Source organism: Colias eurytheme, chromosome 22 (assembly GCF_061535395.1).
Source record: "Colias eurytheme isolate Ceu_HAF_F1 chromosome 22, ilColEury1 Martin Lab GWU primary, whole genome shotgun sequence".
Lineage (NCBI taxonomy): Eukaryota > Metazoa > Arthropoda > Insecta > Lepidoptera > Pieridae > Colias > Colias eurytheme.
Genome location: NC_143001.1, coordinates 363,613 through 378,369, shown reverse-complemented (window position 1 = coordinate 378,369; position 14,757 = coordinate 363,613). Strand labels below are relative to the sequence as shown.

Here is a 14,757-nt window from a genome sequence, read left to right as displayed (position 1 = left end):
TTTAAGTTAATATTTAATCATTTCAGTGATATATGGCGTCAACGCCAAAGAAGTTTTACTTCAATCGCGCGTAAAGGTTACACGCACACACTTTTTTTTTAAGAAACCTAACCTAACCTAACCTAAACCTAACCTAACGAATTGAGGGCGAATATCTCGGCCATTTTTGATTTTAGAGAAAAGTTGTTCCTATAAAACATGCTTATATTAGCGTAATCTTTACGATAAAACAATAATAAATAGGTGTTATAATGACACCAACTCCATCAAAAATTTTCTAAGTCCTGAGCCCCCTTTGCTTTAGTCCAACCCAACTAGCTTTAGTGTTAAAAGGTTATCTAGTAATCCGAATAATCGGACGATTAAATTATTTTATTCATCCGGTAATCGGACGACTAATTTATTTTATTCATCCGTTTAGCGGACGACTAGACACTTCGTAATTTTAATTTAGATAGCATTTGATAATAACAAAAATTTTACGATACATAAATAAAATACAAACAGGTTGTTTAAACCTACGTAGTTTTTTTTGTTTGAGTGGGAATCGCCCTAAAGTCGCTTCTGGCACTCGCCGGCCGCTGCCGCGGCACGCTCGCTTCGCTCGCTCGGCTCGTGCGGCAGTTCAACAGTTAACCTAACACGCTCGTCACTTCGCTCCTCGCTACCTATTTGAATACTAAAAGTAAAAGTTAATCGATTTTTAAAACTGAAGCAAGTGAGCTATAAAAAAAACATTAAAAATTAAAATGTATCATTTATACTCTATGATAAGCTAGTATATTTGTATTGCTAATCTGTGTTATCTGTGGCTTGTTGTGAATACAAAATATGGAACGATTTTTGGCTATACTAAATTGTTAAAATACTATTTTGACAAAATAAATTGTAATATGTAAATAAAGTAATAGGTACGTAAATATATTTAAAAATAATGCGTGTGAGTGTGATAATTAGACATTTTGATACTATAATGGCTTAAGATTTTACTTTAAGTTGCGTTTTTAGTACAAAAATAACCTTAAAAAATATCATTTTCAATTTCGATTTTCACAAAAACTACGCATTTTTGATGGAAAAGAAAAGCAGTTTGTTAAGAAAATCCACTACCAGCTATCGATTAAACAGCACAAAATAATGAAATTCGGGGACATCGAATGTAATATGCCGGCTGCATATTACATTCGATGTCGCTGTGCTTGAGTTTCCTGGTAAGATAGGAGAGAAAATTTGGAAAAAAGCTGCCCATCATATTCAAACTCTAAACATTAGTAGAACAGCAGTCCCAATTTTACGAAGATCGTCATCTGTACCAATGAATAGAAATAAGACAATATTTGCAAAGAGAAATCACTTTCCATTAGTATCTGCTTGTGCGCTTACAATACATAAGTCTCAAGGTGGTACTTTTGATCAAATCGTTTATGAATACAATAAAAGTCACAGTCAGCAGCTGTTATATGTAGCATTATCACGAGTAACTGATATAAATGGATTGTTCATTGTCTCAAACACCGATGACAACAAATTTTATCATGGAAGAAAGCGTCCAGGGGGAATAGTTGATTTACAGTGTGAATTTGAAAGACTTTCAAATTCTCGCCTAATAACACAACAGGAAGAATTATATAACCTTGTAAATGAGAGTAACATTACACTATTTTCCTTCAACTGCCAAAGTTTACGTGCTCATGTTTCTGATCTGAATGATAAAGTATTAAAAAGGTCCACATTGCTGTTATTTTCCGAAACTTGGATGAAAAATGACGAACAAATTCTTATTGAAAATTTTTATTGCGTTACCCAATACAAACGACCCAACTCAACTGCTGGTGGAGTAGCCGTATATCATTCATCTACAGATACACTGAACAATGTAACACCAATTCAAAATATTTCACCAACTATATTATCACAAATTTCCGATGAGGTTTCACAAATTGGTGACATCGTCTTGGTTCGATGTGTTAATACGAATGACCAACCTGTGATTATCGTTGTTATTTATATTTCTACAAATACTAGCCTGACAAATACAGTGAAACCTGGTTAAGTGAGACATCAAGGGACCTGCAATTTCGTTTCACTTATAGAGGTATTCCACTTACCCAGTGTCTCAGATATACAGGTATAAATAAATATCTGTCTCATTTACAGAGGGTTCCAATAATAATTTGACATTTTTCAAATAAAAATCTGTATGATAGTAAAGTGAAACTAAAACTGAAGGTAATTGAAGCTCAAAATTTGTACTTACGTACTTGGAATTACGTGTGGAATTTGTGGGTAGAATAAGAATGAGTAAACAAACAATGTTATCTCAGTTACAGAGGTTTATGCATATAAAATTTACTCGCTGTCTCAGTTATAGAGGTAACTATGATGATAAATCGAAAGAACAAATCCCAGATATAGAGGTTTACCTCGTCCCACTAACAGAGGTAATTCAGTGCCAAAGTGTTGGGACCTCAGCATGAGTTCCAGTTATGGAGGTTTCTCACTTATCCAGGTCCCACTTAACCAAGTTTCACTGTATCATAAAATTTATTCATCAGCAATTACTTCACTTCACAATTGAAGGTTCTCGACTTTTAAATAGTAATTATCATGAATTACCGATGATTCTAACTGGAGATTTTAATGTTAATTTTCGCTCTCAGGAATCTCAGCCGTTAATTGATTTTTTAGAAGAAAAACTTGATTTATCTATGAATACTTCTCGACTTCATTCAACAACGCGTTTCGGTACAACGATAGATGCTGTATTTTCAAGAAAAGTAGCAAATTTAGAGAGTAAAATTTATGTTTCACATTATAGTTACCACAAACCTATAATTTCGTACGTAAGAAATTATGATGACATTCAATTACCTGTTTCGAATGAATAATATTAATATAACATTTAAATAATCTTTGTAAAGCACATGAATAATAAATATAATTAAATTATAATATAATATTTATTTATTTAAGTTAATATTTAATCATTTCAGTGATATATGGCGTCAACGCCAAAGAAGTTTTACTTCAATCGCGCGTAAAGGTTACACGCACACACTTTTTTTTTAATAAAGGAACCTTCCTTTATTAAAAGAAATAGAAGTCCTTTCAGCAAAATTTGCTATGTCCGTACTTCAACTTTCTCTCCACAGTCCAATGTCCATTGAAAATTGCCATCCAGCGTATTTACCAGATTTTATACCGTACTAGCTTTCCGCCCGCGGCTTCGTCCGCTGTGTCTAAAACCTAAAAATTGTACTCACATGTAAACCTTCCTCTTCAATCACTCGATCTATTAAAAAACCGCATCAAAATCCGTTGCGTAGTTTTAAAGATTTAAGCATACATAGTGACATAGGGACAGAAAAGCGACTTTGTTTACTATGTAGTGATTTTTACTCTGTATAATATTATCTGTATTGTATTACCGTTAGCAGCTATGCTTATTTGCATCACACGCCACGTTAAAATCTCCACATGTCACAACTCACATGATGAGTAAATTGAAATTATTACGCAAGAAACACGTGGCAACTGGTGTTTATTTTTTTAGATAATACATATATACAAACACAGATATAGTTAATAGCCACTTTAAAATAATGCAGTAGAAGTGACTCAATAAAGTTTATGATAGCATAATATTTTTTTTATTTACTTAGTTATGTATTAATTTTACAACAATTATTAAATAGTTTAAATAACTATTATACCACAATATTGATATATTTGTCAATATTGTGGTAATAATAAATCAATATATATATGACTAATAACACACTAATAAGGTCATTTACCTTAAATTATAAATACATTACCTCAAATCTCAATAAACTAATGTCAGGAGTACAGATGGTTCACTTCAGAATTAACATTATTTATAAAATGCTGTAATTGCGTAATGCCTTAAGGATTTGTTTTATAGTATCAAACATATTATATTATTATACATAATATGTAATTAGTATACCCTTATCAGTTAGCGGTAAAAAATTACGGCTTTTATACAGTTCAGCTGTTTTGAGCTTTTGAGTGACAAACATACATCCATCCACATTCCACACGATCTTTCACGTCTACTATATTATCCATAAGTATACATTATATAGTTTTTGTTTTGTAATACAAAACAGTATTGCGCAAGGTAAATCGTTGATAACAAATAAAATATATTAAGTATATACTTATTATCACGATGACTCATTAGAAAATAATATCCATACATAATATACATTCCTTAGGTTTTTAGAACAAAGTGCAAATAACTATGACTGTTTAATTTTGTTTATTTACGATCAATTAAGATATGATTGATTATTTTTATTGATATAAATAATTTTATAGACAGACTAGCGGTCCGCCCCGGCTTCGCCCGTGGTACTGTATATGAAAAATAGATGTTGGCCGATTCTCAGACTTACCCGATATGCACAGAAAATTTCATGAGAATCGGTCCACCCGTTTCGGAGGAGTATGCAGACTAACATTGTGACACGAGAATTTTATATATATAAAGATATTGTAATACTGTGCCGACAGTGAAGATGAGACGTTCTGAAATGGTTTTGTCTAAAGCAGGAAAAGTGTTTTAAAAATATTATATTTTTTTTTTAATTTTATGATATATCTTTAGTTATATACTTATAATATTATAAAGCTGAAGAGTTTGTTTGTTTGTTCGAACGTGCTAATCTCGGGAACTACTGGTCCGATATGAAAAATTCTTTCGATGTTAGATAGCCCATTTATCGAGGAAGACTAAAAAAATACTTCTTTTAATATAGATTTCACCAGTTCCTGGACCGATTTTGATAAGATTAAGTACTAAGAAGGTATTATCTTTGCATACGATAACATTATATTTGTTTTAAATACTAGGAATGTTTATAAATAAAACAAAGTTATTTTTACTCTATATCCGTTAACCTGTATGAATCATTTGGAATTTTATCAGATTATCAGACATCTTATCGATGTTTGTTTGATTTGTGAACGCACTTTAATTATATTGTATTGTTTACAATAATTTGTTTTCGTATGTCACAAATTACAAACAGATGCACAGATGCAGAATTATAATAATAATTATTAGTAATTGACAGATTTAATCAGATGATCAAAGATTAATTTTTTAAAACTCATAACTCAAACTCAAACATTTATTTATTCAATTAGACTTCTTCTAGAAGCACTTTTGAAACGTCATTACATATTTTTTAAATTTACCATCGATTCGGAAAGCAGTATCTACGGAGAAGAACTGGCAAGAAACTCCATAGTTGCTCTTAGTGTAGGTAGACATTATATGTGTTTTTATCAGACAAAGATATAGTGTCAACTGTCGTCTGTCACGTCTTGTAATTTCTATCAAATCAAAATCAAAACTAACAATATAAACAAAGTAGAGCAATTAGTACGATTATTAGGTCAGGTGTAATTGCAGCATATTGATAACAGCTGATAACACGTAACCTAAGCACATAACACTATATTGTTATACCTAAAGCTAAGGTATGAGAACTAACTCTACACGGAATTTAATTTTACACATTTTTGAATGCTATTTTAACACATATTTTTATACCAATTTCGTATCTTAAAAAGTCTATGAATACGAGCTAATACGGTTTTAAAAGATAATTACTTATACAATTAGTTCGTACTTTGAACCTTTTCTTCGTAAATCCTAATGGATTAATAATTAATTGCTTTTTATTGAATAATACATTTATCGGCTTAGCTACATGGCTGATAATAATTTTAAAGACAAGAACAAAGGACGGATAAAAATAAATACTTAGTATTTTATTGTAATTTGTAATATTTGCACTATCATTTGCAGCAGGTAATGTTCTTTGAACTGTAAATATAATAACACTAGCTTTCCGCCTGCGGCTTCGCCCGCGTTTTTAAGAAAAACCCGCATAGTTCCCGTTCCCGTGGGATTTCCGGGATAAAACCTAGCCTATGTTACTCGTGGATAATGTAGCTTTCGAATGGTGAAAGAATTTTTAAAATCGGTCCAGTAGTTTATGAGCCTATTCATTACAATCAAACAAACAAACAAACAAAGTTTTCCTCTTTATAATATTAGTGTAGATGTAGATTACAATAAGCAACAAGCAACAGTTGAATATATTATACATATTATACATACGTACAGCTACTACTAAGGTAATAACTAATTACTCGCGAAAAATCAATATAAATGAAATAAATATAACACGTAGGTACTAATTTTAGCATTACACTTACTGTTATATTACTGTGTATTTTCATTTAATTGATATTCAAAATCCCTTTAAAAATAATCACAAAAGCACAAAATGCCGTTGTACGTGAATTCAATATTAAGGTTAACAACTAAATGTTACAAGATCAAGAATGTTTTAAATATTTCACATTCTTCCAATCACACTTTTACTTTTGTATTACAAACAGGAGTATCATAACTGGGTATTTTACCGAAATAAACCCATAAGGATATTATAATAATCTCACTATTAATATTCGTTAAACATTAATATGGCAATAATAAAAACTTAAAAAATGAGGAAAATATTGCATTATTTTGAATACAATTTTAAAGGAAAATCGTTTGTTTATTATAAACGATATATAATAAACGATATCGAAATAAGTTACATAATAAATTATTACGTACAGTAATAGAAATAGGTACATATATTTATGTCAAAAAAATAATAATATGGTAAATCCCTTAAAATAAAAATCATAAAAAAATCCCTAAACATAAAAAGAACCTTCGCATAAATGTAATTTCTATTTATTTGAATGATAGGCGAAGTTCAGTGACCTTGCACATTGAGAAAATAGGTCATTGCACTGTCTACTACGCACTTTTGGGTTGACGAACTTTTATTTTTAATCTGTGTCGTACTGTCTAGTTTATTGTACCTAGGCAATGGGTGTACTATTTTTGATAAGATTATTAGTGAAATTACGGTTTAGAAATTAGACAACTATGTAACTACGCTTGTTTTTAAATTATCGTAGGTATACATATATATCCTTGACAAGTAGAACCTGTTTATGCCATTGTTTATGAATTATGATATATGCCATAAACATGATTGCGCATGATATATTTTAAAGATTTTTTTTTAATTTGCAATTAATTGATATTTAAATGGCTTTTAGATGAATTTTATAAGATTATACATATTATATCCTTAATATGCCTTTGTTGCGAAAACAAACTTTCATATTGCATTGAGTAACTGTACCTTGAAAGTCGATGCAACGAAAGTAAAAATAAATCAACTGCATGGAATTTTTTTTACGAAAATAAACCTTATTATTTTATCATACCAAAACATCTGCCCTACACTTTATCCTATGCCCTTACCACACAAAGCGTGCCCCTATAAAGTCGATCAACCCTTACCTTGAACGCCTTCAAGGTCTCCCAGTGAACGCCCGACCTTAGCGATCGATACACATGAACCTTTATACTATATCGTTTGATTGCTAATGTAGACGTATAGGAAATGTTATTATTTTATTGTTCTGGTTATAAAATGGGTAACAATTAAAAAAAATATAGTCCATGGGCTATGTTTCTCAAGAAAAATAAAAATGTATCAGTAATCAGAGAGACAAAAAAAACATAAGTACTTGTAGATATAATATTCATCCAGAAAACATAATTACATACTCATGTAAAATAGTCGATTACTTACTGAAAATGTACAGTAAATGTACTATTTGCTTACATAGAAGTAGGTATGTTAATTTACCTTTTTGTCCGGAAAAAGCAAAGCAAAGCAGAAAAACGAGCAGTATCGATTTGAATGAATTTTTTTGAGTTTAAACTTTAAGAAAAAGAGTGTCCCTTCGTCCAGCATACTCACCATGGAATCCTGATATTTCATGAATGTCAAAAAACTGTTCTGAAATAGTGCTAAATAGTGCCCAAAGGAAAAAAATAGTGCTCTTGTACTTGCGAAGTTATAGCCATAGTTCGATGAGTATGCTGGACGAAGGTTTCGCCCAGCATACTCACCTCCGTCCGGAGAATCTGTATACGCTTCAAACATAATTCATACTTCAAAAAATAGTTCCCAAATAGTGCCAAACGGTGCCCAAAAAGAAAAAACAGTGCTCGAATAACTTCGGAGTTATAGGCTTCGTTCAGTGAGTATGCTGGGCGTAGAACCTACGCCCAGCATACTCACCTCAGTGCGCAAATATCGAACGAGCTATAGGTATAATTTACGTCTCAAAAAATTGTGCTTGAAATAGTGCCCAATATCAGTCCAATTTTTGCTTGACTTTTGACTTAGAAAACCATTAAATTTTAATGTAAACTTCTACATACTAACGTAAAATGGGGTACAGTCGTCGACACATGTTTTTGGACAAAAATATTAAACTTTCTAATTGTAGACTTCATGTTATTGACAATAATTATGGTATTTTCTCACATGTCAAAAACTTTCGATTAAATGCATTATTATATATTTTATAAATAATAATAAATGAATGAAACTTTAAGCGTAAATGAAGTCTATTACTTCATTGCATTGTGTGTTTGTCTGAATAAAAACAGTCAACAAACAAACAAGTTACATTACGTTATTATGTGTGTACCTACCTACATCAAACCTTTAAAAAAGTAACTAAGTAGGTACCCATTTTTAAAACTTCTTAAGCATGTCCTTAATTTTAAGTGTACAGTGTCATATTCAACGAAAAAATGAACGTGTTTTTGTAAAAAACAACTCGCTTGCTACCTAGTTTTACAGTGCAATTAATGAATGAGTGTAAAATCAATTTAGTTAAATGCCACTATTATAAATTGAAATATACTTACTGATTTGGGTGCAGCTCCTATATTGATTACGTACTAGATACACAATTTTATATAGGTAAATAATGACATCACCAACACATTGTTTGGTTTTGCAACCCACTATGTAGTTAGTCAAACTCAAAAGCCGGCGTTATTATAATGATGTGCGACGAAGTAAACAAACAAAGAAACTGAGAAGCGCTTGTTCGTTTCGATTGCTTTGTGACACAAAATGGACCCTTATCACCTTCAAAATACAGATCAGTCTTGTCTAATAATCGTAAGATGTTAGGGCAGCGGCATCTAGTATTTAAACATAAACATATTCATTTGCGTCGCGGGCGCCGCGCGTCGTAAGCCCCATACCTATTGACCGTACGTGCATCCATTACTGCCACACTATATTGAACTTTATCACATGAGGAATACAGGTCAATTCCGTAAACGTTGTGGTACCGTCCTTGATCCGGAAAATGATTATTTTGAATAATTTTGTCAGTTGAAATGTAAGCATTAATAACAGCAACTTTATTTTTCATGCATGATTTACTTCATTTGATATCTTAATCCTTCAAGCGCCGTGATCTAGACAAAATATATAAAATCATTGTTCCTAGCTACCGGGGTCCCATGCGACGCGCGAAGGCTTAATCATATTATTATAAAGTATTATTAAAATAATGTGTAATTAAAAATATTGCGATTCTAAAGTAAATACTCCCTTACATAGACAATTAATAATTTACACAAGACAAAAATTGTTAGAAAGAAAGTTAATAATATTGTATTCGACTGTACTCAATGTAATGTATGTAGAAGTTTACAATCAAATTTAATGGTTTTCTAGGTCAAAAGTCAAGCAAAAATTGGACTGATATTGGGCACTATTTCAAGCACAATTTTTTGAGACGTAAATTGTACCTATAGCTCGTTCGATATTCGCGCACTGAGGTGAGTATGCTGGGCGTAGAACCTACGCCCAGCATACTCACTGAACGAAGCCTGTAACTCCGAAGTTATTCGAGCACTGTTTTTTCTTTTTGGGCACCGTTTGGCACTATTTGGGAACTATTTTTTGAAGTATGAATTATGTTTGAAGCGTATACAGATTCTCCGGACGGAGGTGAGTATGCTGGGCGAAACCTTCGTCCAGCATACTCATCGAACTATGGCTATAACTTCGCAAGTACAAGAGCACTATTTTTTTCCTTTGGGCACTATTTAGCACTATTTCAGAACAGTTTTTTGACATTCATGAAATATCAGGATTCCATGGTGAGTATGCTGGACGAAGGGACACGAAAAAGAATGGTTACATACAATAAAATATTTATCTTTAAGGGATGTTTAGAAGGGTTTGAAATTTAAGGTCAATCGATATACAGGTGTCCCACTGTTGGCATACTAAGCTCAAAGGTGGTTATAGTTTTGTATACCTACGCTGAGTACGTAAAAAATACTTATAAATTTCCAGACGCAGCTTTTTTCAAATAGATAAATAATTCTAAAAACTCTATGTGTACAGTGTACACCCATAACAAGCAACCCACCAAGCTTTGCTACCAGCACGTTACCTATCGTTTAAGATTATGTTTTCATAGACAAAATGCTCACATTAGTGAAGTGGTATATTATGCCGGCTGCGCGAAGCTAGAGAAGAAAACATGGATTTTCAGGAAAAATTTACCAAAAATTTTTTGATGTAATTTTGTTGTTTTTAAGTATTTTTTACGTGATCATTGTATACAAAACTACAAGTGCCTTCGCGCTTAGTATACCAATAGTGGGACACCCTGTATAGACGATGTGCTCTATGTAAAGCCATGGGCTGACAGATAGATGCTAAAATCAATTTTAAAAATACATAGGTACATATTAAATTAATAGCCGAATATAACTTTGTTACTATCAAAGATAATATAATACTATGTTAATATATTGTGTGTTATATTGGCCATGAAATTTCGTATAGTAATATAATAATAATTATTTACTACAGATTGTTTATCACGTGGAGTCTATATGATATTCATAACGTTGAACTTGCGTTATCTTTTGTTTATTAAGATTTTAGTGAAATACGCGTTTTACTAACGTGATTGTGATAATATGGGTTACTAGTTACTACTTTATTACGCTTAATTTTAGCTAGTCACTTCGTCTAGATAAACAAAGACACAAAATATAATATTAATGAATTCTTAAAAATTATCATTAACATGATATAGGTATGTTAGATACAATTTTGGTCTACATACTTATAGAAAGCAAGTTGTAAGTCGGTACGGTACATTAACAAACATTAAAAATTACCCTTTTGCATTAAAATGGAAATAATATTATGTACCTGTGTAGAGTTAATGTTGTACGTTGGTTTCAAATAAGTATATAAGGTACATACAAGTATAGTTTTTTTAAGAAATGCGTCCATTTATTAACATGTTAATTACCTATTATCGCTAATTTTAAATTACACATTATAAAATTATAAGTATCGATTTATCAGTACCATGATAGATGTGAGTGTATTTCATGAAAACCACTAAGACAGTAGTTTCTACTAGGTATGTATCTTATCTTTATGCGATCTTATAAGCATACGCTGTATTATCTTTTGTTTAAATATTACCACGGTGAATATACCTAGACTACGAACTAGAGACCGCAGCTCTAACCTCAAACTCAAACATTTTTTTATTTTTTAAGCACTTTTGAATTGTCACAACATTGATATGTTATGACAATTCAAAAGTACCTACAGTTTAGTTCAATACAATTTATCATTTACTTACCAATCAAAGTATAGACTGAAAATAGTATATTTGATTATACAGATACCTATACATCACTCATATCCACAGATCCATCCACTTTTTGAAAAGCTAACCTAGTTATGTACTTTTATATCAAACACAGATATTTATAAGAGAAAAGGAAATTTATACCAAAGAAAGACGTAAAAATAGGTCATATAATATTAATTGTATCTTATTTACACTATCTATTAAAATACTCTACCTATTTTAATTTTTATCCCTATTCAATTTTGAAAAGGATTTATTTAAAAAATAACTAAAATATTTTTGGTCCCCATTATCTTTTCCTTATTTAAATATCTAACTAAAAACGTTGTTTTAACATTTACCTTATATTTTATCACAATACTGCGTACGGCGTACGCAATACGCATGAACTTATCCTCGTGAGAAATTACTACTATGTATTAAAAAGTGACAATAATTTAATTAGATCAGGTTCTAAAACATCTTGGAACCACAAAGCAAGGAGTCTACAGTAATCAGGATTAATAATTTTATGTACATAAATAATTATACCTACTTAAATAATAAATAACATACCCTTAGATTTCAAGTACATATTGTTGACATTCACAAAAGCTTTTGAGAATTTTATTCAAAAGTAATTACTAGTTACAAGTAAGTAGGTACGATTCAAATCATTCGGAGAAAATAAACATTGGCTTTTCCCTAATACGAATTCAGTACCTATTAATTATAATGTTCAGTGGAATAAACAAATGCATATTTTATTGGAAATCTGAATATGTAAAAACTTCGCAAGACATTGAATTAAAAAAAAGCGCCAAGGTTGTAGAATTCCTAATATCGCAACAAATTCAGTATCCGTCAAATAACCCAATTAGGAAATACACGATCCGACAACAGTTTTCCTATCAACGATAAACCCGCGCGGGAATTCCATTTGGCGCGCGCACGCTTGGATAAAACGCACTCACACCAACACAAAATGTTGATAACCTTAGCACAAATGGTCGACGCTCTTTCCCCTCTGTCGCCGCACTTCCATACCTTCGAGGGCGGCGGGGCAGATCAATAGCTCACTGGAAAGGCCACACAACACGTTCGAACTTGTAAAGTATTGCAGAAATTTCATTGAAAGAAATGCCCGACGCACACATGCGCACTGTATCACTGAAATCTGTCTACGAACACCACTACATCGAAATTTACGAGCGAATTTCGTGGAATCACACACAACACTGACCCGGCGCTACGCACACATGCTCATTTTCGTGCGCATGCGTGGTTATTTGTATAAATATAGGTTGCTTACGTATACTTTTCGTCATTCGCTCGAAGCTACCGTAGTGAATTCACGTCTGATTATTCTGTGAACTTGTGAAATAGTTGCGACATATTTTACGAGCGCCATCAAGCGAGATAACAAGGATTAGCGAGGATTTCAGTGCTCTGTGAAAAGTGTTAGTGAAAATTACTCGTTACGAGTCTGAGTTGGCAAAAATTTGTGAAAATTTGAGGAGTATTAATTTAAAAAGCATCAAAATGTACAACGATTCAGTGGTTCCCGTAAAGACGGAGTCTTTCAGTGGAGTTGCAGCCAAAAGGTAAATATTTTATTTATCAAGTTTCTTTAACCGATATATTTTTATTTTTATTAGATGGGGGAAATAGTCCCAATATTACATAATATTAATAACTAAATATTACACAACTTCAATGTAATTACAGTGCGTTAATTAAAAACTATTATGTCGTCTAGATATGTTTTGTAAACACAACTTTTAAATTTTAATGAAGTTTTTTTTTGTTAATTACATATTATGTTATCTTATCTGATAAAAAAAATTAGAAATTATTAAATTACTAAACTGCATTCATTTGATTCAAAGTTTGAAATAATAAAACAATTTAAAACGTTCATTCTCTGATAATTTTACTTGATAAAACCCCGACATAAGAGCATTTGTCCAAACAATTTCACAATGGTTACGAAATCCTCGGTAGTATAGTGGTAAGTATCCCCGCCTGTCACGCGGGAGACCGGGGTTCGATTCCCCGCCGGGGAGATGAGTTTTTTTATGTTTTACTTATATTTTTTTTCTTTTTCAGTCCTATTGGACAGTGCATCAAGTCTGCGCTCAGGCGTGCTTGTGTGGAGAAGAGACTAACAATTGGACTCATGCCGGCGCTACAGTTTCTATCAAAGAACAGCAATGGAGCCCTTTTCTGCATCCAAGCTGAAGCAAGGCCGGGTGACAGCGCTACACACATGCAAGAAGTTCTGTTACAGGCTTTTTGCATGGAAAACGACATTTATACTATTAAGGTAAGCATCAAAATTTATAATTTTGGTTTTAAAATTTTGTAGTGCCACCTATTGATGTAATGTTAAAACTAGAATATTATTTTAGCGCCATCTGATGGTATTTTATACAAATAAAGTGTTATAAATAACGCCATCTAGTATCAGTGTTAGAATTTCCCAAGACTCGTAGTGAGCTGATACGAGGGTATCAGCTTAATAGTAAAAAATATGTGGTTTATTAACATTTTATTTTCTTTTGTCTACAGGTCGATTCAGAAGAAAAGTTGAAGAAGTTACTGGGCTGCAGCAAGACATCATTAGATTTCACCTGCGTTTTGATCCACTACCCCTTTTTGGATCCCTACACTGATTGCCCAGAAATTGATCTTTCTGTGCTATCAGAATCTGAGAAAGATCTAATTGACCACTGCGAAACTAACTGGGGCTACACCCAGGTCCCAGTCATCAAACTACCAGAGAAGTGAAAACTTTGCTGTTAGAAAATTTTTGGAAAAAAAAAATATTGACCGACATGGTCCCAGTATCGTTTTGGCGTACAAGCCATTTATTGTTACGTTTGTCCTTAAGGACTTGTTAATATAGCGTAGCATATTGTACATTGTTTGAGGAGTCAGGAAGCCAATTTGGCTGTATTTACATTGTATTTAGAAAATGATGGTGATGAAGTAAAGGAGCTTTTGTAATTATTGTTAATCAGATAAGATGAAGATATTTTATACCCTTGTAAATTTGTTTATATTGTAGCATTACAATAAAATATTAGTGAACAATGTGTGGTTTTATTTCAAACTAAGATGATAAATACATATGAATTCATATTTAAACTTTCCTAT

General features: G+C 31.9%; 2 protein-coding genes and 1 non-coding gene across 4 annotated transcripts in view; 2 read left to right on the top strand and 1 right to left on the bottom strand.

Annotated features, from left to right (window-relative positions):
* The window catches only part of LOC149898474 (electron transfer flavoprotein beta subunit lysine methyltransferase-like), a 42,218-nt gene extending 29,371 nt beyond the window's left edge, over window positions 1-12,847 (bottom strand). Inside the window, exon 1 of one of the 2 annotated variants that reach the window (XM_090115103.1) lies at window positions 12,646-12,847. The gene's annotated coding sequence lies outside the window, so the exon portion shown is untranslated. Of the gene's footprint in view, window positions 1-12,594 lie in introns of both variants that reach the window. The other variant, XM_090115104.1, reaches the window with a different exon arrangement.
* Window positions 12,848-12,927: 80 nt separating this feature from the next.
* Gadd45 (Growth arrest and DNA damage-inducible 45) lies at window positions 12,928-14,688 on the top strand. Its single transcript, XM_090115105.1, has 3 exons — window positions 12,928-13,202; window positions 13,708-13,924; window positions 14,170-14,688. The coding sequence occupies exons 1-3, from the start codon at window positions 13,141-13,143 to the stop codon at window positions 14,386-14,388; spliced, it is 498 nt and encodes a 165-aa protein (XP_089971231.1). The 5' UTR covers window positions 12,928-13,140; the 3' UTR covers window positions 14,389-14,688.
* TRNAD-GUC (transfer RNA aspartic acid (anticodon GUC)) lies at window positions 13,593-13,664 on the top strand. The gene has a single exon. It is a non-coding gene; the product is annotated as a tRNA-Asp (tRNA).
* Window positions 14,689-14,757: the final 69 nt, after the last annotated feature.